The sequence below is a fragment of the Leucopleurus acutus genome (genome assembly GCF_964270905.1).
Source record: "Leucopleurus acutus genome assembly, chromosome: 1".
Taxonomy (NCBI): Eukaryota; Metazoa; Chordata; class Mammalia; order Artiodactyla; family Delphinidae; genus Leucopleurus; species Leucopleurus acutus.
In genome coordinates this window covers 160,530,930-160,557,833 of record NC_139142.1, presented here as the reverse complement: position 1 = coordinate 160,557,833, position 26,904 = coordinate 160,530,930, and the positions used below count along the sequence as shown (strand labels likewise).

Genomic DNA, 26,904 nt, shown 5'->3' with positions numbered 1-26,904 from the left:
GCAGGTCAGCAGGCACATTTTGTTCATTGTAGCTTCTCAGGCATCATCTTAGGGAGAATTCCACATGCTTCGTGATCAGGCAGGAAAAAAGAGCATGGGGAATCATGCACCAGCTCATACACATCTCCACACGGAAGAGACATGTGTCTCCTCTCTCGCATTTCATTGGCAAAATTCTGTGGTGCGTGGCCACACCTAACTCCACAGTAAGGGAGGTGAAACCCTCCTCGTTCTCAGAGGAGGAGACCCAAATGCAGACATGGGTAATGTCTAGCAGACATGCTTTGCCAGGCCACGTAGAGAACTCCCCTTCAGCACAGGTAATGCTAGAACAATATCTGCTGAGCGACGACAGTTGCCAGGCAGGGGGTGGGGGGTGGGGGGGGATATTCCTCTTAAATGGCCAAGATGCCTCCTGAAAATACTATTCATTGTAGAGATGGGTAGAGAAAAGCAGTGCCTCAGAAAAGACATGTCTCAGGCTGGTGTCAAGCATTCGTTGTCTTCCCAAGAGTCACCAAAATTGGGCTGGAGCTCCACTCATGAGGCTGACCAGTCCTGAGGGCAGCGCACTCCGAAGCTGAGTGGTTTCTTCTTAGCCTGTTATTTCTCTCCCTGCCCCCGTCCTCTGGATAATTGAAATGGAGAGGAAAAAAATCAATACTTCCCAGAATAGTCAACTGTGATTTTCCTGGCTCTGCAGATCCCTGCCCTCCGCGCATCTCCCTCCAGACCCGTCCCCCGCCCCTTCCCCAGCGGCAGGTGTGCTCTGAGGCTGACACAGACCGGGGTACCCTCCCCTGTCTTAGGGATCGCGAGTGCGTGTCGGCTTTCCACCCACAGGCACAGGCCTACAGGGAGCGAGTTGCCAAATTCACATAAACATCCACCTCCCGCAGCACAGCCCCTCTTGCGGGGATGTTTTCTCACACGTAGAACAGTCACTGACTTCCTATCTAAAATATGACTTTCTACGTGCTACTGATTTTGTTCTGCCAAACAACTGCCAGGATTTCTCTCTCCCTGCTGGCTCACATCTGCCGGATTTATGGGGCCCAAAGACAAAGGAGGGAAATACTGTAGCTCCCTTTTCCTGTCTTTTGTTTTCATTCATTGCTTGGCAGTAGGTGAGGAAAAACAGTAAGCGAAGAGATATGGGAACATATGTATATGTATAACTGATTCACTTTATTATAAAGCAGAAACGAACACACCATTGTAAAGCAATTATACTCCAATAAAGATGTTAAAAAACAAACAGGAAGCGATTGGTGCAAACAGTCTTGCTTAGCTACCCAAGGTGGTGTGACTTCCTTTTCTCTTCTCTTGTTTGCATGAAGATGCTTTCCAGATCACCCTGTGTTTTCCCATGCCATACTCCTTTTTAAAAAAGTCTGTACCTTAAAACTCCCATTTATATAAATATATCCCTAAAAGCGAAACATGAAGAGCTCCCATAGATAAGAGCCGACTCTGTGTCAGGTGACGCTTTTTCATTACCTCTCATCCTGGAAACCACTGTCCATGACTATCATCTGTATTTCACAAATGCTGAAACTAAGCGTCAGGGAGGGTGAGTCACTTGCCCGGCATCACATGCTTGTAAGTAACAACGCTGGGATTCGGCCCCAAGCCCACTAGAGTGTACACTCTATAGAGTGTATACTCCTCTCCGGCATGATGCCGCACAAAAGCAACTGGCCCGTTCAGGTGCCCTGGTTATTGCTGCTGGGCTCGTGTCAGGGTCTCCAGGACAGAGACTACCGATGTTGCAAAGGCCAACTTACCAACTGTCAGAAGAGCTGGTGGTCTTACCCATTGCACAAAGGACAGGAATTATCCACTAAGGGCCCTCCAGGGAGCCCAAAACAAAGACCTGCCGGTCAAGAGGGAAAGAGTGTAGCCCTTGGCGACTGGATGCCTGTGTTTCAGTCTTCAGCTCCGTGGATGTAGACAAGGCACCCAGCCTTTCTAAGCCTCGATTTCTCCATCTATATGAAATAGGGACAGTAAAAGGCCCTGCCTTGTAGGGTTGCGGGGAGGGTTGCTTGGAACAGTTAAGAATGCACTCCACATGGTGCCTTGCGCCGAGTAAGCCCTCAGTCAATGACGGCTGGTGTTTTCATTACTGTTAGCTGAAGAGTCTTCAGGGAGAGCACTTTACAAATGGGGGAGTGCTCATCTGGTGACTATGGTCATTTCTCTTGCCAAGCCCATCCATCCATCTGGTCCAGGCCTGCAGCCCTATTAGTTCTTAGCTCATATGCTGTGGTCCAGACCTCCAAGAATTTCCTTCCATGCTCCAGGTGTATGGAATCATCATCAAAGAGACATCTCTAAGCAGCTCATGCAGGAGCGCCCTGCTCCGAAAGGCAGTTGTAGAGAGAGGGAAAAACATCTCCCAAGGGGTAAGCCGTAGCTTACATCTTCTTGACTTCAGCTGGCAGATCAAAGTAGTCACAGACAAGAGAGCCAAACCACATGCACGTTGCCTTAAAGCATGGACCTTGCCTACAGAGCGTTCTAAAAGAGGACTGGCCCCCCAGACCACAGGCCACAGCCAAGGTTGAATTAACCCATCCCCTAGCAGCTTGGAAACACGACCCTCAGCATAAATATGAAGCTAACATCATTGAAGTGCTTAAGCCCTTATCCTGAACACTTTGTGTCTGGTGGTGCTCATTTGATCTTCCCCACTCGAGAAGGGTAAGTACCATCATAACATCAGTGTTACACACATCAGTCAGCTGAGGCATGAAGAGTTCAAAATTGCTGGCCTGAGGTCGCACAGCGAGAAGTGGGCAGGATTTCAGTCCAGGTATCCTGGCTCTTGATTTCCATTCTGCGCCACCCCGTGTGATCTGTGAACTGATTTAAGACGGGGGTGGGGTGTGGAATGGGATCTCAGGTTAGCTGCTTCGTAGGGGGTGCGAGTGAATATACATGGAAAACTATACCCTTGAGCGATAAATGTTTCTGTTTCCCTGTGTGTTTGTTAGCAGACCTTCGCAGCTCTGCCAAGACAGTCAATTCCAGCCTAAATTCAGAGGGTGTCTGGCTTCTGTTTTTGTTTAGACTGATGCAAGCACAGGTAGACAAGAAGATGAAGGAGGGAAAGCCATCAGCCTTCAGCTTGAGGAAAACCAGAAGCACGGCTGTGAAGCCCTAGGCTGCTTTGCCCATGGACCAGTCTTCCCCGCCCCAGGCCGTTTCCAGAGCCCTCGGCCTACCTGTAGAACTGATTGCAAACCTCCACCAAACGCCAGGCCCCACCAGGTCCCCTCCCGCTAACCGTGCTCTTTCCGATTGCAGGTAACCTGGACATCACCCCGGACGACCCCCGCTGGATCGGAGCCTGGTGGGGTGGGTTTCTGCTCTGCGGTGCCTTACTCTTCTTTTCTTCCGTCTGGATGTTTGGGTTTCCACAGTCTCTGCCCCCGCACTCAGACTCCGCCCTGGAGAGCGAACAGGCCATGCTCCCCGAAAGAGAATACGAGAGACCCAAGCCCAGCAACGGGGTCCTGAGGCACCCCCTGGAGCCGGACAGCAGTGCCTCCTGCTTCCAGCAGCTGAGAGGTAAGGGCGCCTCATTGGCAGGTGGCACTCAGGACCGGATGCTGGGGGACCTGAGATAGAATCACATTGGTTTTGCATGATTTGCCTTCCCTGGCCCTGTGCTTAACTGATCCCTGAGAAGTAAATGCACTTCATAAAGCAAACACAAAGTTACTACCCTTTAGCGAAGGGGCAGCAGACGAACCCCCCACCCCCACCCCAGGCCGAGAGCCCAGTGGCTAACATAGCACCTGATGTACGATACACATAAATGTGCGTAGAAGGAAGAAAGGGAGCGAGGAAAGGAGGGAGCTGGACGTTTCATGGCCCTCCTTTGAACTCTTTCAGGCCACTTACAAGCGCATTGAAGCAGCGTAAGACTTTGAAGTTGGCTCCCTTTGCCTGATGCAGGCGTTCTGGAAAAGCCACATCCAAAGAGCATTTCCTTAGATTCACTCTGTCCTTCCATCCCCTCCACTAGAGATGAGAGCTGTGTTCCTCTGGAAAGAAAGGTTAACTCAGTCTTGAGAGCAGAGTCCCACTTTAGAATGCAGCAGAGCGCTCATCATCATTTTTAGAGGAAACAAGTGCATCTTTTCTGACAAAATGGCGAGACACGAACAGCGATGCAGAATGAGGATGAGGAACCCCGTCAACAGCCCCTGGTTATTTCCACATTTGCTACAGTCTCTTAAGAGGTGAGGATGACGACCGGACAGCCTCAAAGCTGCTCGGTGTCTATCCTGGCCCCCTCCCCACTGAGAGGTATGCACGGTGCTCCCTAATTCAAGGACCTCTTCCTGCTGGGTCCCCTGAAGGACTTGCTGGATTTTGGAAGTGGGCAGGAGCAAGGCTGAGGTGTTACTTCTCAAGGAGGCTGGGGTGGGAAACAGGTGGACTGTTACCTCTGCAGGAACCGAGCACACAGCCAGGCCCACTTTCAGCAGCTGCCGCCTCAGGCTTTGCGGTGCTCGATTTAGAGATTTGATGAGAGTCTCTTTACTGAGCTCTGTCTAATGAGGTGCACTTTCTATGGAGATGCTTGAGAACCAGGGAGAGAACCTCGGGTGACCTCGCACTCAGATCCCCGCTCTGCCCTTCACCGGCTCTGCGATCATTAACTTCTCCGCGCTTCTCTCCACAAGTATAAAGTTGTAACACCGTTCCTCGGTGACACCGTGGTCGTGAGAATTCCCTTGGAAGATTGTCAGTTAATACCACCTGTTAGCCAGCGAGGAATTCAAAGAACTTGTGCTAATTCCCAGAAGAGACTAATTTAAGAACCTAACGTCATGTTTGACTCCATGTTCCGGGATGGCTTCTACCAAAGTCGTCATGTGGAATTGTAGATGATCTCTAAGAGCGAGAATGCTCTGTTAGATGAGAAGGCCCCGTGCTTTGTGTCCTCTGAGGTTGCCCTGGTCTGGACCCTCAGGAGTATGTGTTTCTTAAAATAGGCTCCCCAAATGGGCCCCCTTCAGGAGCCCCCAGGTGGCTGGAGGGTGATGCCTGCTGACCCTCTGATAGCACAGCTGGCCACACAGTGTCCCAGGGACCAGATCCACGGCAATAGATGGGGCTGGCTTGAGAGCGGGCCTTGCAGAGGGCACCTTGGACCTGGTTGGTGGCAGCCTTTCCAGGTTTTTCCTCTTCCCAGGATGATGGCCCTGTTTTCCTAAGCCTCTGATGGTAAGAGCTATACCAGTAATCACTCATCTTTCATCTCTGGGGATACACAGGTGAAAATGATACACTTGTGCCATCAGAGAACTCGCTGTCCAATGTAGCGACAGGCCAGCAAGTCAGAAAGGCGGCCTAATGTGATGAGAACTGCAGCACCAGGCAGCACCATAGGTCATGGAAATACAGTCAACAGGCAGCGAAAGCCCACCTCTTGGGTCCAGTGCAGAGCTGAGCTGAGTCTTGAGGGATGCCATGGTTTCAGAATTCTCGGGCTCTGATTCAATTTCTGGTTAACCCATTTGTTAATTCAGTCAGCATTTACTGAGATCCCGCCAGGCTCCAGGGACACAGCGGTCACCAAGGCAGCTTAGATTCTGCAGCAAGTATAGTAGCAGGGGAGGCACGCAGTGGGCAAAGTCGAACCAGTGACAAGATGAGTGCTGAACTTGCTGTGTCTGAGCTGACAAGTACACAGTTGGGTAGATGGGTCTGAGGCTCACTAGATCAGAGCCATCACAAGTTATGGCCTGGGTGTACATGGGCTCCACTTGGATAGTTAATGATTTTTAGTTTAGAATTAGCAATTCCCAGAGGCATCAGGTCCATTAACGGACCTAAAGGATGTCCAAGCAGGAAAGGAAGGCAGCGTGTCTAGAAGAATCCCCAGGAGCCCGGGTACAGTGGAGCGAGCTGTTATGCTAATAAATTTTACACATGCCAACACACGGAGAGGGAGCCACGGTGGTTTATATCCTTCATTTTTTCCACGTGAGACAAAATGTTTCTGCCACGTGGACATTTCCACCAAAAGCAGCATGCGATGCTGCCAGGCGCTCCCAAATTCTTCATCTGATTTGCAGCCTCGGAAGCCCCGCTGGTCTGCATACAGCCTGCAACGCATTTACGGGTACAGATAATCGTTACACATATCAGAGGAATTAACATTGCTCTACAGATCTATATGTTGCAATTTCTCATCCGTTTCATTTGAGCTTGCAAACGGGTTTCTTTTCTAGCCATCAGTCTGTGTGCCCTGCCAAGCTCTACAGATAGCAAAGGCCCCTGAGAAGAACTGCCGTTGGCCCGAGAGCAGCCACTCCACCTTCCTTCCCTCTGGGACCAAGACACACAGCCTCTTCTGCTCCTGGGAGAGCCGTGGGCTGCTCACCTGAGTTCAAATCCAGCTGAGCCACTTCCTAGTCATACAACCTTGATCGTGTCGTTCAGCTCCTCTTGGTTTTACCGTGTGGTGTCTGGTGTAACTTCACAGCAGCTGCATAAGGTCAATATTAGGACTTATTACCGTTTATAGGTGAGGACACAGAGCTCCCGTTCGGTGACAGAGGACTTCAGGCCTGTGATCACTTTCCAGAGCCCTCTCCCCCCAGAGCAGGCTTTGAAGGTCTATTTCCAACAAAGTCGACCACCAGTTGGGTTTTGCAATTGTTTTAAGAAGGTGAGAGATGGAGAGCTCAGAATCTTGTTCCAGAACTGTGTAGAGAAGCTGTTACTTGTTGCACAGCCCAGACATCCCCGTCTTGTGGTGACTGTCACATATCCATTTCACAAAGCAGGCAGCAGGGGAACAAATGCTTGGGCTTGTGAAACTCCAGCATCTCCCCCAGGTGGGAGCCTGCAAATCCAAGACACATTTTTGCATCTCAGCTGTGCCACCAAAGAACTTTTCCTTTCCTCCCTGACTCTAAAGGCCCTCCTGCCTCTTCTTGTTCTTCAGAGCATTTTGCTGATTCATCTTTCAGGAACCCACCACCACCACCACCACCACCACCTCCCTCCTCTTGTGTTTACTGCTGTGTCCACGCCTCCCCTTTCCTGCACCGTGAGCCCCTCGGGGCCGGGACTGCACGTAGCGTGGTCTCGTTGAATCCGGATGCTCAGAGTTTGCAGAATGGTTTATAAAAGTCTAGATATGGCGGGAGGAAAGAATTCAGGGGACGGTTAACAGACAAATGGACAGTATTATCATTAGCTAGTGTGTTTATTCTCACATCCACCGTTGTGTGTTGCATTTGGAAATTGGCTCCAGCGTCACTTGCCCTGGAGGGGCCTTGATGGTTAGGACCCGGGCCCTTTCTGCAGCCACGGGTCCCTGCAGCCACGGGTGTGTCCAACTTCCCCATCACGTTCTGTACAGTTTTCAGAACACCTCACGCACTCTTCTCTTTGCTGCTGTTTCTGCCTGGAACGCCCTACCTCCCTTGATCCACTTCTGGGCTGGTCTCGGTCCCTACCTTCCCAAGAAGCCCTTCCCTATAGCCCCTCTGCGCTCATGCCCCTGTCTGCCCAGTACTAGATTAGCTGCATTCCTCTGTTGCCCTCAAAGCCCCCGCAAAGCACTTGGGGTAACCCCCACTACACAGCGGCCCATCTGTTTGCCTGCATCTTCCCAAAGCTGTGGCTTCTCCAAGGACACGAAGCTCTCATTCATCTTTTTTGTTCCCACTGCCTAGCTTAGTGCCTGGCACGTAGGTAATATGGATTGAACGAATGAATGGGTAAACAAATGAACACTTTCTTGCCGGTGCGCACACGTACGCACATACACACATGATAGCAGCTAACGTTTGTTTTTCCTACACCATCGTATTTAATCCCCCCCCCAACCCCATGAGACATTGGTACCATTTTCCAGACCAGGAAATTGAGGCTTACAGATGGAAAGGAAAGGCATTTGAACCGTGGAGGGCCTCAGTGTCTGTCTTCTTAACCACGACATTGTGCTGCATCTTCGGGCAATAAACAAACTCTCTTAAAGAAAAAGCGGTGTCAGCAAGGTGCTAAGTGACTTTTCAACAGCGGGTACTAAAACTGCGACTGTGGCTGCAGACGTGTCCTAAAACAATGAGGCTTCTAGGCAAGGGTCCAGCTAAAAAGGGAGGGAAGGACAGCTTCCTGCAAGCACTGGCGTTTCCTGACCCTCTGATGGACTTCCCAGCGGGGATGAGTGTCACTGTACCAGCAGCTTAAAACCTGAAGGGAGAGCCCACCTTTGATCACTGAGTGAGCAGAGAAGTCAAAAGCTGAGCGCGCTTGTCTCTGCGCCCTTCATGCTGGCTGCCAAGTGGCCTCTTCCTGTCCCAGAAAAGATAGTAGCACCAGGTGACAGCGGGTGATGGCTGAGCTGGCAAGGTGGGGGTGGGCCTTCAGGCTCGGAATCTTAAAAACCGCGCCCAAAATATGGAGTACAGCTGATGACTTCCAAAGCACTTGCACAGACCTCCCACTTGGCCCCCATAGTACGGCTGATAACGTGCGTGTCGTTACCAATCTCCTTGCCACCCATGGGGACACGGAGCTCTGGGGGATTAAACCGTGCACCCAGGTTCCCGCAGCTGTGAAGGATGCAGCTGGGACCAGACTTGGGTCTGAGACTCCCAAACCCGAACTCTTTTCCTCTGTTCCTCTATTTCCCACAAAGAGCCACTCAACTATTAATGAACCAACCGAGAAGGAAGAAGGGATCGGTCTGGGGTGGATGGAACAAAAGCCTTCACTGTGTTGGAGAAACTTCCACTCTTAATGTCCACTTTCTCCCTCTTCAAAAGGGGAAATGCAGAGCCTGACTCTAGAGGACCTTCATTTCTAGGGGAAATGAAATCTGCCTGGGTTGGTACCTTCCCCACGCCTCTCCCCACCCACACCCCTAATGCCATCCATCACCAGGTTCTGCTGACTTTAGCACCTAAATATCTCTCCCTCCCGCTCATGGTCTGTCCTGTACTCCAGTCTGCCCTACCCCTCCAGGCTGTCAGCCACACTGGGATGTGTTCAGAATGCGTCTGATCCTGATAGATAGCGGCCCGAGCCCTTCACGTGGCCGCCAGCCCAGTGAGATTCTGCCCCTCCAGCCTCTTCTCACACCTGCCGCCCTGTTCCCACCATACCAGTCTCACCTTGCTGGCCTCTTTTTAGTCCTTCATATTCCCCAGGCTCAATGGACTTTGCATTTGCTGTTCCCACCCCTGGAATTCTGATCCCATCTTCAGACATCAGCTCACACATCATTTCCCCAAGGACACTTCCCTGACCTCCTGATGGCAACCCTTCCACGGCATGTTGCTCTCTGTGTCATGGTCAGAATGTGACCTCTGTAGGAGTGATCACTTCCTCCATAAGCTCCATGAGGTCAGGGACCACATCCGGCTTTGCCCATGCCCTTGTACATGGCCGATGCTCAGTGCACATCTGATAAATGGGGGGATGCATGGATCGTTGGACAGGCGCTGCCCAGCCCAGCACGGTGTGCTGCTTTCCCTAAAGCCGTCCTCGCACACAGCCCCTCCCAGAGTTCTGACCTGTGTTTGACCCACCCGCAGACACTGGCTTAGCAGGAGCTCCACCTGTGTTGAGTGTCACGGCTGGCTCGCAGGTGACTTACCTGTGTGGGAAGGAAGATCTGCTCCTGGTGCTTCAGCCACCAAAGCAGAGGGTCTGCCAGCCCAGTGGCTCAGGCTGACTTGCACTGTGCCTTTGGGTGCGTGTCTTTACTTGCCCGTCTTCCTAGCGGGCGTCTTGCTGCTCGGGCAGGGTGCATACTCGCCCCCCACCTCTGTGCCACCCACTGTTCCCGTGGGGGCCCCACGTGCGTCGGCCTGGCCGTGGGACCCAGCTCATGCCTCCAGCTTCTGCATCTCTGCCAGGCCACCTACATCGTCTGCCAGCCAGCAGTCGGTTTCTGCTACATCTTTCTTAATTAAGGGCCTGTTGCCTTTCAGCATAGTGTTATTGTGAGCAGCCTGGTGACCTGAGAGTCCTTGTTCTGCAGGCCAAACGGCTGAGTGTTTTTTATCATGCGATTCATCTTCAGAACTGTGCTTTCCCCTCGTGTGGGTTTCCTGTTAAAGTCTTCTTTCTTGATTCTGTGGCCAAGGAAACCATCTGCCTTCCCAACCACTTGGAATTCTATGCCAGGCTGTGGTTCAGAGGCTGCCACGTCGCAGGTGCCATTTTTACAGGTCCCCAGGGTCCAGACTGGTCAGTGGTTTCATCGTGTTCATAGCAGTGTCGATGGAGGATGCGCTGGGGGTTATATCCGTGCATCAGTCATGACTCCCCATCTCAAGTTATTTCAGCAGAGCGCCTGAGATGAACATAGGTGAGGGCACCTAGCACGATGCTGCCTGGCACACTGTGGGTGCTCCTTGTGGTTTTGGAAGGAAGGGAGGGAGGGAGGAAAAAAGGGAGGAAGGAAGGAAGGAAGGAAGGAAGGAAGGAAGGAGGGAAAAAACCAGAAGACGGCATTTCCCAATGGGAGTTCCTTGGAACGTGAGTCCTCTGAGATGCTCAGAGAAAAACAGATCAACAAAAATAACCGGGAGTAGTGGTTACATGGCCAAATAAGCTGGGAAACCATATGTATACTATGACGCTCTTGGAGAGTCGTAGAATATGTTTGTGTTAAAGGCTCTGAGAAGGCCAGCTCTAAGGAAAGCTGTCTGGCTTTGCTTTAGTTTATATTTCTCAGACTTATGGGATCCCAGGACTCTTTTATTCATGCTAATTCTTCCGGCACTTATGATGTGTTGCTATGATACAGGATAGAAGGTGGCGAGGATTATGGGAGGTTCAAAGGGATATAGTGAGGACCACAGAGGGAGGATTTGAAGACAGGTGTGTGAAGGATGCAGCATTTCAGCCTGATCTTGAAGGACGAGCAGGATTCCCGTGGATGGAGGGGAGGGCAAAGGCTTCCGGGCTGGGATGCCTGAGATGTGCATGGAAGAGAGACATCTGGTTTTGGGAAGAGGATTTAGGGAAGGTCATGATAGAAGGCAGGCTGGTCTCAGCTTCCACATCCAGCAGAGTTCCTGGTGTCCAAAGCTGCCCAGTAAGTCTTTGGTAAAATTATGAATGAATTATTGAGGGCCTTCTCATTGCCCTTCTAATGAGACTGGACTTTATTTTATGAGCCATTGTTTCCCAACTAGGGATTTGAGTCAGCATTGCATGTGGGCTTTCTTGAAACACACATATTCAGGGGCCGCATCCCTACAAATTATGATTCTCTGAGTCTGTGGTGGGGAAGGGAGATGGGGGAGAGGTGACCCAGGCATCTGGGTGTCTTTAAAGCTCCCCAGAAGATTCTAAGTGAGCTCGCAGGAGAAAACAAATGTCAGAGCTGGTGGGGGGTCCCTTGAGGGGTCTCCACCAGGGGCTAATTTCTCTGGCAGTTGCATATAAGATAAAATGGGGGAGGTGACCCGCTGATGAAATAAGCTTGGGACAGTCTGTGACATGACTCTTGGAGGTTGACGTTAGCATATTGAAGGCTCTGAGAAGACCTGCTGTAAACCCAGCACTTCCGGAAGTAGCATTAGGAAGCCTAGGTTTAGAGATGGGCACGTACGTCAGCTTGGGTACTTGGCTTCACCATTTCTTTTCTGGACACTGCTGTTTCTCTTTCCAGACTTCCCAGGAATGAATTCTCCCATCGTTAGCATTTTTGTGAATGTCAGACGCAGTGAGCCCGGCCACCGCTGAGGTGGGGCGCCCTGCTCCCAGAGAAGGTTCTAGGGGCTGGCATGAAGTTATAAAAGTGGCCGTTCGCTTACGAAAGACTCTTGATTTCCTTAGTCATTTTCTGTCTGCGGCCAACATGGAAAGATGCAATATTGGGGTCTGAATCAGAGCCTGCTGCTTCCCAAGCTCCTTCCTCCACCTCTGAAATCATGTGGGGATCATGTTTCTGACTTCACACTGCTGATGCCAGGAAATGACTGGGATGACCCCAGTTTAGAGCAGCAGCTTGCAGATGCTAGACATGCCTCTGTGGACACTTAGTTCTTGCTTTAAACTGGCTAGTGGGCAACCACACTGCTCCTCCTTGGTGTGGCTGTAAGGAGGTGGTGACTTTTCAAGAGTCGGTGGAATTGATGGGCTCTGGGTTGTCCTAACCGATCCACACCCATCTGACACTTAGATTTCGCTGTAGATGCTCATTTCCTGTGCTGATGGCTTCTTGTTTGTTCTTTCAAACCATGACCTTCTCCATACAAGGGAGGTGTTACTGTCTGCCTATTACCTTACTGAAGATGGGCAGACAGAAGCCTGGTAGTTACTGCTTTCAAAGTTAGCCGTGAGAGGGTGCTAGAAGCTCCCCTGGATGCCCCGGGCAGAGATTGGGGGATGGGCTCCTCTATAGTGATGAGGCCACAGGGGGCCCAAGGCTGCTGGTCTGGGGCCAAGTTCATGGTAGGCGCTCGCTTCCGGGAGGCACCACGGGCCTCCCCTCCCACTGGGATTTCCCTCACCCCTACCTACTCAAGGGATGGTTTGGGCACCTCCAGAATCAGTGATGGAAATGACCGTATTAGCCAATTATTCCCACTTTCCTCACAGCCCATGAACCTGCGGAACATCTCGAATGGTGTGCTCATAAATTGGTCTCTGTTTCTACAGCTAATGTTCCTTAAGAGACTATGACGGTTACCTTTCAAGGCTATGGGATTCATTTGTTTCTTTATTGGATTCTTTAATCTACCTTGCATGTATTAAGCATCTGCTCTTACCAGGCACAATGCCCATGTCTGGGGATGGAGCTGCTCCATCTCTGCTCTACCTGAGAGCACCTGGCTCCTCCTATGAGACAGACGGGAGGACCCAGACAAGGGCGTCCAGTGGGGTCGGTGGTGCCAGGATGACAGCCTGCCCTGGGCATGTGGGAACCAACTTGATGGCTGGTGAACATTCACGCTACCCCATGAAACTTCGTTTTTCCCAGTATCCGCTCTACCTTGGCTTCACTCTTGTGCCTCCATGATGGTGTGTTTTTCCACTCCATTATTTCTTCCTTCCTCTTTCATTTTTTTTTTTTTTTTTTTTTTTTGGTCATGACTTGAATACTGTTATTTATCTCACCCAGATCCCCCCCACCTCTGTTCTCTTCTGGTCATGGGTCTCCTATGTTGGGAAGCACTTCATGGTGGCTCACCTTTCAGGAAAGTACTTTTCTGTTGATTCGAGGCCCCACCCAGAAACCTGAAGATTTAGAGATGAGTCCCAGAGTGCAGGCAGAACTGAGTTCAAATCGACCCTCCTTCGCTTCTCTGTTTTGTATTCTGGGATGCGGACTGTTGGGTTTCAGCCCCTCAAGGGAGCCTTGGTTTCCTTGGGTCTAAAATGAGGATGGTAGGACCACCCCCTGTTGTAATAGTTGTGAGAGTTAAAAATGAGAAACCTTGCCACGGTGCCCATCCAACGCTGGTTGCGAGGCAGGCTTTGGCGGTCATTGTCATGATTCCTGAGCAGTTGCATAGACTGGCTCCATCTCCCATCTTGGGAGATATTAACCATGCTGTATTGACAGAAGTGTTATTAAAGAGAAAGAAAGTCAAGGCCAACTTCAGTAGAGAGACTGAAGGCAGAGAGATCTGAGGGTCAAGGGGAGTATAACTGAGCCCCACATTGAGCACTTCCCAGAGTACCTCCAATTCCCAGAGTACCTCCAATTCCCAGGAAGGGCAGTGGACAAGGACTTGTGCCTCCTGACCCCCTGACCTGCTGAACAGCCCCCTGCAGAAGGGGGATCTTCTTGGAAAGCCCTTGGCTCCCAGGAGCTCAGTTCATCTGCTCCAGTCTCTTCCCCACTCTACTCATCACATCTGATCACATAGGCATTCCTGTAGGAAGCCTGATGTCCTCCTCCCAGCCCAAGGCCTCTCTACCTAACATAGCCAAGGATTACTTCTATTATATTGATTACTATTAATCCTATCGGACTCTTTTTTACTGAAGTATGGTTGACTTACAATATTGTGTTAGTTTCAGATGTACGGAAAAGTGATTGTTATGCATATATTTTTTTTCTATTCTTTTCCATTATAGTTTATTACAGGATATTGAATACAGTTCCCTGTGCTATACAGTAAATCTTTGCCATTAATCCCATCAGACTCTTACCTGTATTCTAGACTAGAAGCCCTGGGCCACATGCTTTACATGCAGTGGGTCTCATTTCATGTTTGTGGCAATCCATGGGATGGAGTCATGTGCTCTGGTCAGTCTTGAAGCCAGAATTCAAATCCCAATGACCTGGCTCCTTAGACCAGGTTCTTAGCCATTATTTTATACAACCTTATTCAGTGAAACCTTTTCTGTGGTACAGGGCTCTTCTGTAGGCTCTCCAATCCTTTCTTTCATTCCTCTGTCCCCCTCCCTTCCTCTCCTACTTCTCTGCCTTCAAACGACATGGACTAAGCCCTTAGTCATGTCAGATCTGTTCATTTTCCCTAACCCCAGTGGGAATGTTTTATTATTCTTCATTCTAAGAATTAAGCCGCAGCTTGATTACCAGGGGCAGCCTGCATGCTTAGTCCTCAAGCCAACAACAGCACCCCTCAGAACACAGAGCAGAACAGCACAATGGTTATAAGCACACTGTGTGGCAGCAGGTGCTTTGCTTCCTTAACCATGGGGCCACTGTCTGCCTCAGTCTTCTCATCTGTAAATGGAGGATTTTAATCATCCCAGGAACACAGTTTGTTGTGAGCATAATGCAAGTGGATGTATAAGCAGTTAGAATGGTACTTGGCCCACAGGAAATGCTCTGTCAAGGTTAATCCTCACGACTTCTCTAAACCTGCCTTTCTCCCTCTTGGAGAACCCACAATTTTCCAAGAAACTCCATCCTACAGGACTGCCTTCCAAAGACTAGCAGTTGCAAACTTGTTTTCCCTGGAGATCACTCCCAACTTTGTACCATTCCGCTAGTAGCAGCATCGTGCTCCTGATGAGAGGTGAAAAGGTTTCCCTAGCTGTGAGGCTGCATGGTACAAGCCCGCCTGCCTCCTACCCCAGCTCCCAACTTCTGAGGCTAAATCAGAAGGTGAGAGGCAAATAGCTCTGGGAGACTGTAGGTGTTTGGTAGCCTGGTGTGGCCTTGGTTCACCAATTTCTATCTGTCTGGGCCGCCTCATTAGCTACTGCCACCTTGGAAAGTTAGCATTTTATGGGCTTAACAATCCATTTGCATGAAAAAGCTTGGAACACTGGGATAGCCAACGCTAGGGTCAAGCTAATTAATACCCCTTTTCAAATTGGGGCTTTGGAGGGTAGATTGAACCTTTGGAAAGGAATCTTCTTTGACAGTACTACAAGTCATTGCAATAAAACCCAGGATGGGAGGAAGAAACTGGGAGGAAAATAGCTGAACACAAGAGGAAGCTGTCATTTCTGGAGGCGAATCGGCTGGGTATAGGCGGAAAAAAGAATGCTCTTCATGCAGATGAGGCCCACTGAGTCTTCCCTGGGCCTTCAGTCAGATAATTCTCAAACCTAATGATTTTCACATCTAATCCAAGGCAAAATTAGTCATTAGATATTCAAACAAAAGCAGGCAGGCTCCTATCTTGACAAGGAATCCTTCCAACTGAAATGGACTTATCTCTGGAATAATTAAAATGCTTGCTGAAGTATGAAAATGTTCCATCAGCTGGAGTTGCCTTTGTTGACAAGTGCCCTCGTCATCCCCAAATAAACCACGATGGCCATGATCAAGGACAAGGAGGTACCGAGGCCCAAACAGTTAATGTGATCAAACTCAACTCCTCATTGGCATCATTTCTGAGCCAGAGAACATAGTTCCTAATTGGAGGATGCTGGCGGTGTCAGCTCAGCAGCAGTTTTATTTGCAAGCAAGTGTGGCTGTGGTGCTTTCTCCTACTGAAGTCCCCAGATCTAAAGAGTCTGCACTGTAACAAAGTAAATGAAGCCTACAATAAAAGTATGGTACAGGATGGTTTTCCTAGAATGTGCCCAACGTGCTGACTGTTTGTCAACAGTGTTTCCAAAGTTTAGATATCTTAATGCCAAAAGACTACAACGATGGAGCAACAGTGTTATTACCCGCCAAAACATGAATAGCTGGGGGCTCTCAAATTCATTTATTACAAGGAAGTGCTGTGGTTGCCCACGTAATCCATACCACTCTCTGTGAAGCTTGGTGTTTTGTGACATAATCAACCAGCCCCTTGTCACAGGTACATTACACCATCACAATGTGCCAAACACTATAGCAAATCAGCCTTCACTCATTAGCGGTGATTTATGACGATGGAGTCTTAACATCCAAGGGGTTTTTGTTTATGAAGACAAATACTTACTTCATTACCTTCTGTTTATGCCCAATGTAGTCATCTTCTATATTTGTCAAGCAGTACACATTTTTGAACATTACACAGTCAACATTCCTCTAAATATTTTTACAATACTTAATAATGTGAATTTAACAAAGGAAAATTTTCCAACATTTAAACATAGATTGTATTTATTTATTTTTAAATTTATTACTTATTTTATTTATTTTATTTTTGGCTGCATTGGGTCTTCGTTCCGGTGCGCGGGCTTTCTCTAGCTGTGGCAAGCAGGGGCTACTCCTTGTTGCGGTATGCAGGCTTCTCATCACGGTGGCTTCTCTTGTTGCGGAGCACGGGCTCTAGGCGTGCGGGCTTCAGTAGTTGTAGCACATGGGCTTAGTTGCTCCGCAGCATGTGGGATCTTCCTGGACCAGGGCTTGAACCCATGTCCCCTGCATTGGCAGGCGGATTCTTAACCCCTGCGCCAGCAGGGAAGCCCCTAAGCATAGATTTTAAGTGTAACCTCTTCTAGACAAATATTTGAGATGACATTTCTAAAAAAAGTCAGATTATTATAAATGCTCGAAACCCTGTAAAAAATGAACAGAACACATGCATAAAGGCCAGTCCCTTGCAATAAAGCAGGTATAAATATATAAATACCATGGATTTAAAGTTGTTTTCTCACCATCTTTATTCTTATTCCTACCATTTTTAAAGTTTTTGTTTTATTTTGTGCATGTGTGCACACGCATTTATTTAATCCAAGAGTTACCTTCCTAAGCTTTTAGTAGTTTAACGAGAAACCACCATGGAACCGCTGAGGCCACCAGCTCTGGTTATTGTCTGGTTGTTTCTCGGTTGGGATGCAGAATCAGATTGCTCAGCCCACAGTGATTCTGAGCCTCCAATCATCTGGCTCAGTCCATTCCCATAGCTAAGTTCCTTTTAGTACGTCAAAGGATCCTTAAGTCCCTGTCCTATATAGAGATTTTCATTTTTGAAACTTGGTATCTTTCCCAGAAGTGATACATTTTATGTTGTGTGTATCTGCCAGTTCCTGACCCATTGTTCTGTTATTTTGATTTATTGAGCTTGTCTGTTAACGTTATTAAAAACTTATGTATCTCCTATTATTATTTTATTCTAATTAGTTGGGCCATTTAGAGGTTTCATCTCCTAGGAAATGAGATTGAGCCTGTGTAATTAGCTCTCTTCTTTAGGACAGCTGGCTAATTCATTACCTTGGAATGCAGTGTTAGACATTGCTCACCTGTTTATTTTGTATGACCATGGGCACTGATTGGTTTTTCCTAGACTTGGAATAGTACTTGCTACATCTGGGACTCTGTTTTATCTTTTTCTATTTACACAGGTGGAAGGAAACAAGTACATCACATGCCAAATGTTCCACATTATTATGAGTACAGCAGAACAGAGGTCCCCTAACTTATCACTGGTACACCACTTTTACACATTTTTGCCTATTTCCTTACCACCTGTACCGTCATTTACATAACTTTCTCTTTAAATAACTTTAAATCTACTTGTTTTATTTAACCTAGCATCATCTTAAGCTATGGTAGCCATGAAACCATGCATTTGATGTATCAGTTTTATTTTAGTTAGCTTTTTTTTTTTTTTACTAAGTGCACATCAAAATAATGGCATAAGTATTGAAATGATGGGGTTGTCCTGATACCCCCAGACCCCTTGCCTACTGCCAGGATATGTCATCACTCCATAGCTGAGGAGATCTGGTCAAAGACCCTGTACAAAGGATTCTAATGGCTGGAAAGAGCCAAATAATGTGATTACATTCAAAGGATTTTAAGAAACCCAAATCTCTCATTTGTAAAAGCACCAAATTAAAAGGAAATCTGAGTGGTTTATGAAACCACCTACTTTAGGAAAAACAGAGTATAATAAAATAAGATTGAAATGCATCACCTCAACAAAACCTGCTTTGGCTCCATTGGTAATTAAAGCGGTACACAAGCCACGAAGCGCTTTTGCCCACCATCAACTCCCATCTGAGCCCTGAGCATCAGGGCTGGGTGGGCAGCAGCTTCTAGGTTGCCTTGGGTGTTGAGGAAAGACCACCTGAGGAATAAGGAAGAGATGGAGCAAAGATCTGGGTTCAGAGCATTTAATGGAGGGAAGAGCCCTGGTGCAAAGAGCTGGGTGGGGAGGACCAGGTGCCGGTGGGGCTGGAGCAGAGGGAGGATGGAGAGCGATCAGAAGTGATCGGATAGCCAAGGGGCAGACTGTGGGCCATCGTACCAAGTGTGGATTTTGGCCATTGTGGAGTTTGAGTAGGAAGCTGATTTGAGCTGATCCCATTGACTACTGCATAGGGGAGGATTATATTGGATCAAGAGTGAAAACCAAGACCCTAGTCTTCCCCAAGTGAAAGCTCATGGAAGCCAGGCGAATGTGGTTGTGAGAAGGAAGGGGGGTGGGTGGGCGGAGGCTGGATTATATATGTATTGTGTGTGCGTGTGTATGTGTGTATGCATATACATACACTATCATTTCTTTCTTGAAACTGTTAAGATGAAATATATTTTCTTAAAAGAATAGATACATGTATATGTATACATGAATCAATTTGCTGTACACCTGAAACTAACACAACATTGTTGATCAACTATATTCCAATATAAAATAAAAAAAAACAAGTTGCTGAAAAAAAGATTAAATATATTTTCTTAACACACACCATTATAAATATTCATCACAGGTATATTGATAATATATACTTAGATGTAGTAATATAATTAATACATTTATACTTATAATACGATTAAGTTATATTTTCCCTTTTGAGAAACAAACCCCAAACTCCTCTTTTTTTTGGATGGAAATAACTTGTGATGACTTATAAAATAGTGTTTCAAGTGTGCTGTAAAAAAAAAAGAAAAGTCATGGTGTAGTTTCTCCTGCTTTAGTAGTTGTCAGTTTAGTTGACAAGACATCAGCGTATAGTTTGAAGCCAGAGTTTTCACAATTATGGCTGACTTAACAGGTTATAGGCTTTGGCCTGAGCAACCAGGTGATTCCTGATGCTGTTTACTGAGATGGGTCAAATTGGGGCCTTGGGGGCAGAAGGCCTGGGCGTGCAGTGTGTGACCTTGGTCCTCTGCTTCTCTCCCTGCAGTGATCCCGAAGGTCACAAAGCACCTGCTCTCAAACCCTGTGTTTACCTGCATCATCCTGGCCGCCTGCATGGAGATTGCAGTGGTGGCTGGCTTCGCTGCCTTCTTGGGGAAGTATCTGGAGCAGCAATTTAACCTCACCACCTCTTCTGCCAACCAGCTGCTCGGTGAGTCTGTTTCTCAGCCTCCCAGGAGGGTGGAGAGGGGCCGTCACTGCTTGTAATACTATAAGAATTGGCTGAGACCCGCCCAACAGCCCAGACTGTGCTGCCCCTGCAGAAGCATATACATGTGGTCAGTGTGCAGAAGAATTTCAAAGGATTTTCTTGGAGTAAGATTTACTTGCCTGAGACAATTGCTAAAAGTACATGATAATAAAGAGTTAAAATGTAAAGTGTGCATAGGAAGCATTGTGACAGGCCAGGAAGTCTATAAATCAGTGTGAACTGGAGAACTGGGGAGAAGATGTGAGGAAGGAAGAGGGGAATCAAGATGGATCTTGAAAGTTTAGCAGGCTCTGGTCAAGAACATAAAAAAGCAAGGATATTCTTGGCAGCATAAAACCCACGGTCAGCAAATACAGAGGTTGGAAGCCATATGCTCCCCTCTATCCCTGTGCCCATGGCAGATGTAATTAATGGATCATGACACTCCTTCTCCCCAAGCTCAAGCGTGATCTTACCAGTCTTCTCAGCAGTAGACTACAGGAATCTGCTCCCAGTCCTTTGGAGCTGACATGCTAAAGAAAACCCGTTTGCCCTCATGAGAAGGAGCATTCCTTATACGCAGTAGGGAAAGTGGTCTCATGGCGGAGGAAGGAGAATGAAGGGTCAAGAATGACTTCCAGGTTTCTGGCTCAGACAAAGGGTGGTACCATTTGTGAAACCTGGAAATAGCAGAAAAGAATCAGATCTGTAGGGAAGGTTGTGAGTTCAGAGTTGAAGTTGCTGAGTGTGAGATGGCCGTGGTATATCTACATGGTGTCCTGTGCATGGTTGAGGGCTGAAGAAGAGGATGTGGGTTGCATCCGTTTGTGCATGGTAGTTGAGGACACAGGAGTGGAATTTGCAGAAGGAAAATGTGTAGAATTAGAATAGAGGGGGTGAAACACTGCCCATAGGAAATACAGGAGGCCATAGAGAAGTTCAAGAAGCAACTCCTGAGAGAAATCCGTGGATCACGGGAGTCAAGGAAGAGATGATACCAAGAAGGAAGCTGTCAGCAGCATGAGTGCCCACGCGTGATGCGGCCTCACATGTCTCTGGTCCCTTCAACAGCCAGGACGTCTTTCAGCCTGTGTCAGGGCTGTGTCCATGAAACAGCAGCAGGGGAGCAGCCCACAAGAGGGAAGGAATAGCCAGTGACTGCAGGACACTTTCCAGAGCTTAGTGGTGGAGGGACGGAGAGAAGACATGGTGGGCAGTGTGTATTGCAGTCAAGGGATTGGAGTAGTGACGGTGCTGTTGCTAAGAGACAGTTGCTATTGTGACAGGAAGGACTTGAGCAGGTGTCTAAGCAGAGGGGAAAGAACCAGCAGAGGCGATGTGCAGAAAAGAGAGGGAGTATAGTGGACAGCCTTTGACAGAAGAGCTCATCTGTTCTGAAAGTGCAGAGAAGGAGAGAGACACAAAGATGGCCCCTGAGAATGTGACAAGTCCGGCCTGGCAGTCGAGAGGGCTCCAGCCCCGTGGAATTATCTTCTCTGTTAAGTAGAAGTAGATCATGTCCTGAGAGAAATGGGCGAGGTGATATTTTCTGATCTTCTCCTTAGCATTTCCTTCACAAAATGGCCAATAAACCCATGTAAAGGTGCTGACCCCCTCATGAGTCATCCGGAAAACACATACGAACACCACGATGAAATACTAGTCCATGTCTGCCAGACTGATAGTACCAAGTGTTGGCAAGGACGTGGAGCCACTGGAACTCTCATACACTGCTGGTGGGAGTGCACAATGGTACAAGCGCTTTGGAAAACTGTTTGGCAGTACCCATGAAAGCTAAAAGCATATGCTTACGCTGGGATCCAAGCATTCCACTTCTGGGCATAAATCCAACAGAAGTGAGTGTTTAGGTCCACTCATTTATATATGCGTAGGTACAGTATCCAAAACAACTTTATACATAACAGCCCCAAACTGGAAACAACCCAAATATCTATCGATACTAGAATGGGTAAATAAATGATAGAATATTCATACAGTGAACTGTCATACAGCATGAGAAAGCAAGAGCTTGGATACATGCCTCAATGTGGATGGATCTGACAGAGCTGAAAGACGTCAGACACAAAAGAGTACGTATTTATGAGTTAAAAAGAAGAAAAGTTAATTAAAGTGATAGAGGCCAGAATGATAGTTACCCTTGAGGGTGGAGGGAATGGGGGCACCAGGGAGCCCCTGGGGCTGCTGGAAATGTTTTAATACAGGGGTGTATAAAGGGGCAAAAATTCATCAGTGTTCCCTTAAGCTTATGCACTTCACAGGACGTAAGGTATCAAGTTAAAAAAAATTAAAACCCTACCAGCAATGATGTGGCCAGATCCCAGCACCTCTCCCTGGGAGCTGCTAGGGCAGCACAAGCCTTGTTGTTTTTCTTTTTTACTAATAACTCTCTACCGTCCGCTATTTTATAAGTATTTCTTCCAAGAGGTATTAGCAAGATGCAGTCAGCCCTTTAGTACCTGTCTGACAGAGATAGGGTAAAATGTGTCTCTCTATAATTAAAGTTATAACTTCTTCATTACACCTACAGTCTCTCAGGTTTTGCCCTCCAGCACCCAAAGAGTTTATCTCTCACTTCCTGATTTCTTTGCAGCAGCTCCTTACATTTTGATTACATTTGCTTCAGAGTTGGGGCTCTGTTCTATTTCAGGACAGATTTCCAAAGTTTTCCATCAACAAACAAATCAGTAGTCTTCAGGGCAGAAGGTCAAAAACAATCTCACCTTCCTACACCTGTTTCTGTCCCAGGGACTCTGTCTGTTAGAGCACTTGCACAGGGAGACCCTCTCCCGCCATGTGGAGAAGCAGCCTGGTAGCCCATCTGTCGGTCCGTCCATCCGGCTGGCAGCCCAGGCAGGCAGGACACGTGCCCTCTCCCTGTGCCCTACCCATAGCATCAGTCTGTTAGCGTGGACTCTGGAAGGCTGGCTGCAGGAGGGGATGGCAGGGCGCCTTTAGGGGACAGCAGAAGCGTAAGGCAAGGCTCGTGTCCAAAAATGCTTCATCAGTAGCCCCCCGCAAACCTAGGGGATGGACCCCTGCAGTCATCCTGGGCCATCAGCGCTGTCTCTGGGCCACCCACGAAGTCATCAGCAGATGGGGCAGAGTTCAGAAAAGAGCAACACAGATGATTAAGAGCTGATGGCATTGATCTATGCGTGAAGATAAAAAGGACTCAATCTGCATAGGTGAAGCTAATGAGGATGGAGTTGGGGGGAAGTTCTGATAGCTGCCCGCAAGCTAAGGCTGCACACACGTCAGGGAGGGAGCGGGAAGGCTGATGATGGCTTGGAGAAAAGGTGCTGAAAGCTTCTTATTGCCATAGTTACCATCCTCACCAGGGGCCGCTCCCTGCTGCCTCTGATGGAAAATGGAACAAAATGCAACCTGCTCTCTGGGCGTGGGCTCTGGCCATCAGTATTCACTCACACAGATCCCATCTGCTCGCTGTTCCGTTCATCTTGAAAATAACCCCCAGGCGCCCACTCTGTGCTGGGCACCGTGCTAGGCACAGGGAGCCGGGACTGAACAGGATGGAATGGTTCTTGTCCTCAGGGAAGCTGCATTTCAGGAGGGGGAGAGAGAACAAGAAACGAGAAATACCTGAGGCAGCTTCAGATACTGGGGAGAGCCATGCCAACAATAAAACAGGGCAAGAAACAGTAGGAAATCCCAAATGGGCTGCAGGACCACTCTAGATGGGGTGGTCAGGGAAGGCCCTCCATAGGGCCCAGCCAAGTAACGATAGAGGGTAAGAATGTCCTAGAACAGGAAACAGCGAGTGCAGAGACTGGGGGCTTGAACGGATTTGGCCTATTCCAGGGAGAGAGGGGAGGAGGATTGGGCATAGTTGGGGGAGCGGAGTGGCATGGGGTTTAGACAGGCAAATAGGGGCGAGGTTCTGAGGATCATCTATGCCAGGACGAGAGAGAACCAAGCACAGCTCCTCCAAGAGCATCAAATAATACAGAGATACTATGTTTTTCAAGAAGTGTAACTTGTGCTATTTCCTTTGCAGAGCTCAGCCTCCCTGATTGTTTTTCTCACCAGAATATTAAAATTAATTTGCATTCCTTTAGCACATACCAGCTGATTGATGTAGTCAGTTGACCTAGAGGTCTGTTGATTGGCAAGGAAGAGGCAGCCTAAACTGGAAAATTAGCCATGCACAATCTACACGGTAGATAAATGACACACAGTAATTTAAAGCCGAGTTTAGATGAAGTGAATCAGAACAGAACAAAACCAAACAGGAGATTGGAACCCTAGGATCCTTTGGTCCTCCTAAGATGCCCTGAGTCTCTGAGAATCAGAAATAACAGGTTTATGGTCCTGCTGCCTTGCAGATAGCTCTGTTTATAAGAAAGGGGAAAAAAATATATGCCAATTACTCACCAGGAGCTACGAAACATATTAATTTGATTGATGCTGCTTCCTGAGAGGTCACGGGGCTGGTTAAAACACTGTCTCCACAGGCTGGTGAGTTCTGGGACCTTTGTTTAAACAGCCTCCAGACCCTTCCTTGCCTGAAGAGTGGGAGAAAATCCCCAATTTGATCCCCTTTCCCGCACCACCTGGAAAACGCACAAAGGGTACATCACTGCTCCCTGATACTTTTCTCAAATGCGCGTGCGTGTTCCCAGCTGGTCTGACTTGTCTCGGTTGTTCCCACACCAGCTGGGTGCGTTTCCCACGAGGGTTCCCCGCTTAGCACGCAAGGTGTATGACTTAGACTCCTAATCATTGAGTTTTCATGTGTCTGTCTTCCCCAATTTTCGTGAGCTCCTTGAGGGTAGAAATGAGGCCACTAACAGACGCTTCGGGGCACAGTGGAGCAAGTGGCACCACAGCGGTGTCACAGGGAATCCTGTCCATGCAGGGCTCAGCCTCGGGCCTGGCACCCAGTGTCTGCATTGATTGGCCCCTCTTCCCTGGCTAATGGTCCCTGTCCCTCTGCTCTCCTCCAGGGATGACTGCGATCCCATGTGCCTGTCTGGGCATCTTCCTGGGCGGTCTCCTGGTGAAGAAACTCAGCCTGTCTGCCCTCGGGGCCATTCGGATGGCCATGCTCGTCAACCTGGTGTCCACCGCTTGTTACGTCTCCTTCCTCTTCCTGGGCTGTGACACGGGCCCTGTGGCTGGGGTTACTGTTCCCTATGGAAACACGTAAGTCCCAGAAAGGTCTCGCCACCCCTGCCTGCCCAGGATGCCAGGACCCTCTCTCCTGCGTAGGTTAATGGAGCCAGTTTTGTCCCTAGTGACCATGAGCTGCGAAGTCGATGATGCCTCTGCATCTTCCTCCCAGGGTTGAACAATCTGTGTGAACCTTCTGGGCAGAGAAGGCTGACTTCCACTTAAAGGCTCTCTCCCAGGGCGGCCAAGGGAGCACTGGGGAGACAGTCAGACATTCACTCCCCAGAGGACTCAAATGCCAATTTTTGTCATTTGATTTTAGGAATGACGTGAAGATAGAAAATTAAAAATAAGTTTTATTTTCAAATTCACAAATTCAGCTTAAAATAAGAGACTTCAACAATTCCTTTTTTTTTTTTTTTTTGACCGCATGCATGGCATGAGGGATCTTAGTTCCCTGACTAGGGATCAAACCTACACCCCCTGCAATGGAAGCACGGAGTCTTAACCACTGAATCACCAGGGAAGTCCCAACAGTTCCTTAAACCATCAGAAGCTATCATTAGACTCACATAGTAATTACAGGGTATGAGCCATAGTAGGTATTGATAAGGGTGGGAGGGAGAGATGGAGGGGAAAAAAGGAGAGAAGAATGGAAAGAAGTTAGCTCTTATAGGACAACTTACTTCCTAGTTATTATCCCAAGACTTTGAACTAAAGTCCGATCAGACGTGCCCTTAGAGGGAATTACAGAGAGTCCTTACATATCCAGCGCCAATAGCTATCCCCCTTTCTACGTGAGACTCTGCAGCTGCCTTGGGAATCCAGTTTGGAGCATCAGGGCTGCAGCGTGGTTGGGTGCAGGGTACCATTTCCTCTCCACACCAGTCTCCTCCTCTGAGCAGGCCACCAGGCCTTCTCCTGAAGTTAAGTCAGGAGAAGTAGGGCCGGGCTTATCTGCCACCCTGCAAGGTCAAACAGGCAGAATGGGAGCACACGGGCAGAGGCAGCTTCTGTATATCCATGCACAGTCCAAGCACTGATGGCCCTCCTTCCCTGAACCATGACCACATTGGCGACCATGACCACAGAGGGCAGAGGGCTGTCACTGGGGGAATCCAACAGAAGTTGACCTTTCTCTGATGGGTTCCACGTTTCCTGTCTTCTCCAGCTCATCACCTGGCTCGGCCCTGGACCCCTACTCGTCCTGCAATAAAAACTGTGAATGCCAAACGGATTCCTTCACTCCAGTGTGTGGAGCAGATGGCATCACCTACCTGTCTGCCTGCTTTGCTGGCTGCAACAGCACGGTATTGGTGATTTTCTGATGGGGTGGGATGGGGCAGGGGACTCAGACAGCTAAAGTAGCTTAAAACCCAAGGGCAAGGGCAAGAGTGGGCAACCACACGTGTCCTCAACTTTGTGTTCCTGCACTGTGAATTTATCTCAGCCTCTGCCCTGCTCTAGTGGAGGATTCTCCATCGGCAGGATGGGAGGCCTGCCAGGCCATCCAGCTGCTTCTTGCTAAATCAAATAGGTTTCCAAAAAGTGTCTTCGAGCAACTGAAAGCAAAAATTCAAAGGTAGCTCTGTGGAGCCAGAGGAAAAAATTGTGGTTCAAAGAACTCACAAAAGGTATCAATGGAATGGGATGACTCTACAGGTAATGAGCTCCCCATCAACAGAAGTATGTAAAGAAAGGCTAGAAAGCCACTTATCAGGGAAGGCCTCTTCCAAACCTGAGGTTATGTGGCACTAATCCAACCTGTTCTCTGCTCAGTTTCCTTTGCCCTTTTCCTCTTAGCTAGATGCCTCCCACCTTTTTCCATCCTCCCACTATCATTTTTTTTTGGCTCTTTCCTTCTCAGCATGAATTACACAATTTGCTGTCAGCCTGCAGCTTTCCACATTCTCTGCATGAAAACTTGAGGCTAAGGGACTGCTCACCCAGTCCTGCTGATCCCACCTTGCAGGCGTCTCTTGCACCTGCCCTTCTTCTGCATCCACACCACCACTGCCCTGGTGCAGGTCTTCCTCATCTCTTGCTTGGACCAGCATA

At 48.5% G+C, this 26,904-nt stretch overlaps 1 protein-coding gene across 2 annotated transcripts in view; it reads left to right on the top strand.

Annotated features, from left to right (window-relative positions):
• SLCO3A1 (solute carrier organic anion transporter family member 3A1) overlaps nucleotides 1-26,904 on the top strand; it is a gene marked incomplete at both ends in the record, with an annotated part of 317,248 nt that overhangs the window by 253,591 nt on the left and 36,753 nt on the right. For both annotated transcript variants that reach the window (XM_082839253.1, XM_082839252.1), the window contains 4 exons: nucleotides 3,313-3,576; nucleotides 19,492-19,656; nucleotides 24,681-24,879; nucleotides 26,018-26,156. In XM_082839253.1, coding sequence (XP_082695379.1) covers nucleotides 3,313-3,576; nucleotides 19,492-19,656; nucleotides 24,681-24,879; nucleotides 26,018-26,156 — 767 coding nt within the window. The remainder of the gene's footprint in view (nucleotides 1-3,312; nucleotides 3,577-19,491; nucleotides 19,657-24,680; nucleotides 24,880-26,017; nucleotides 26,157-26,904) is intronic.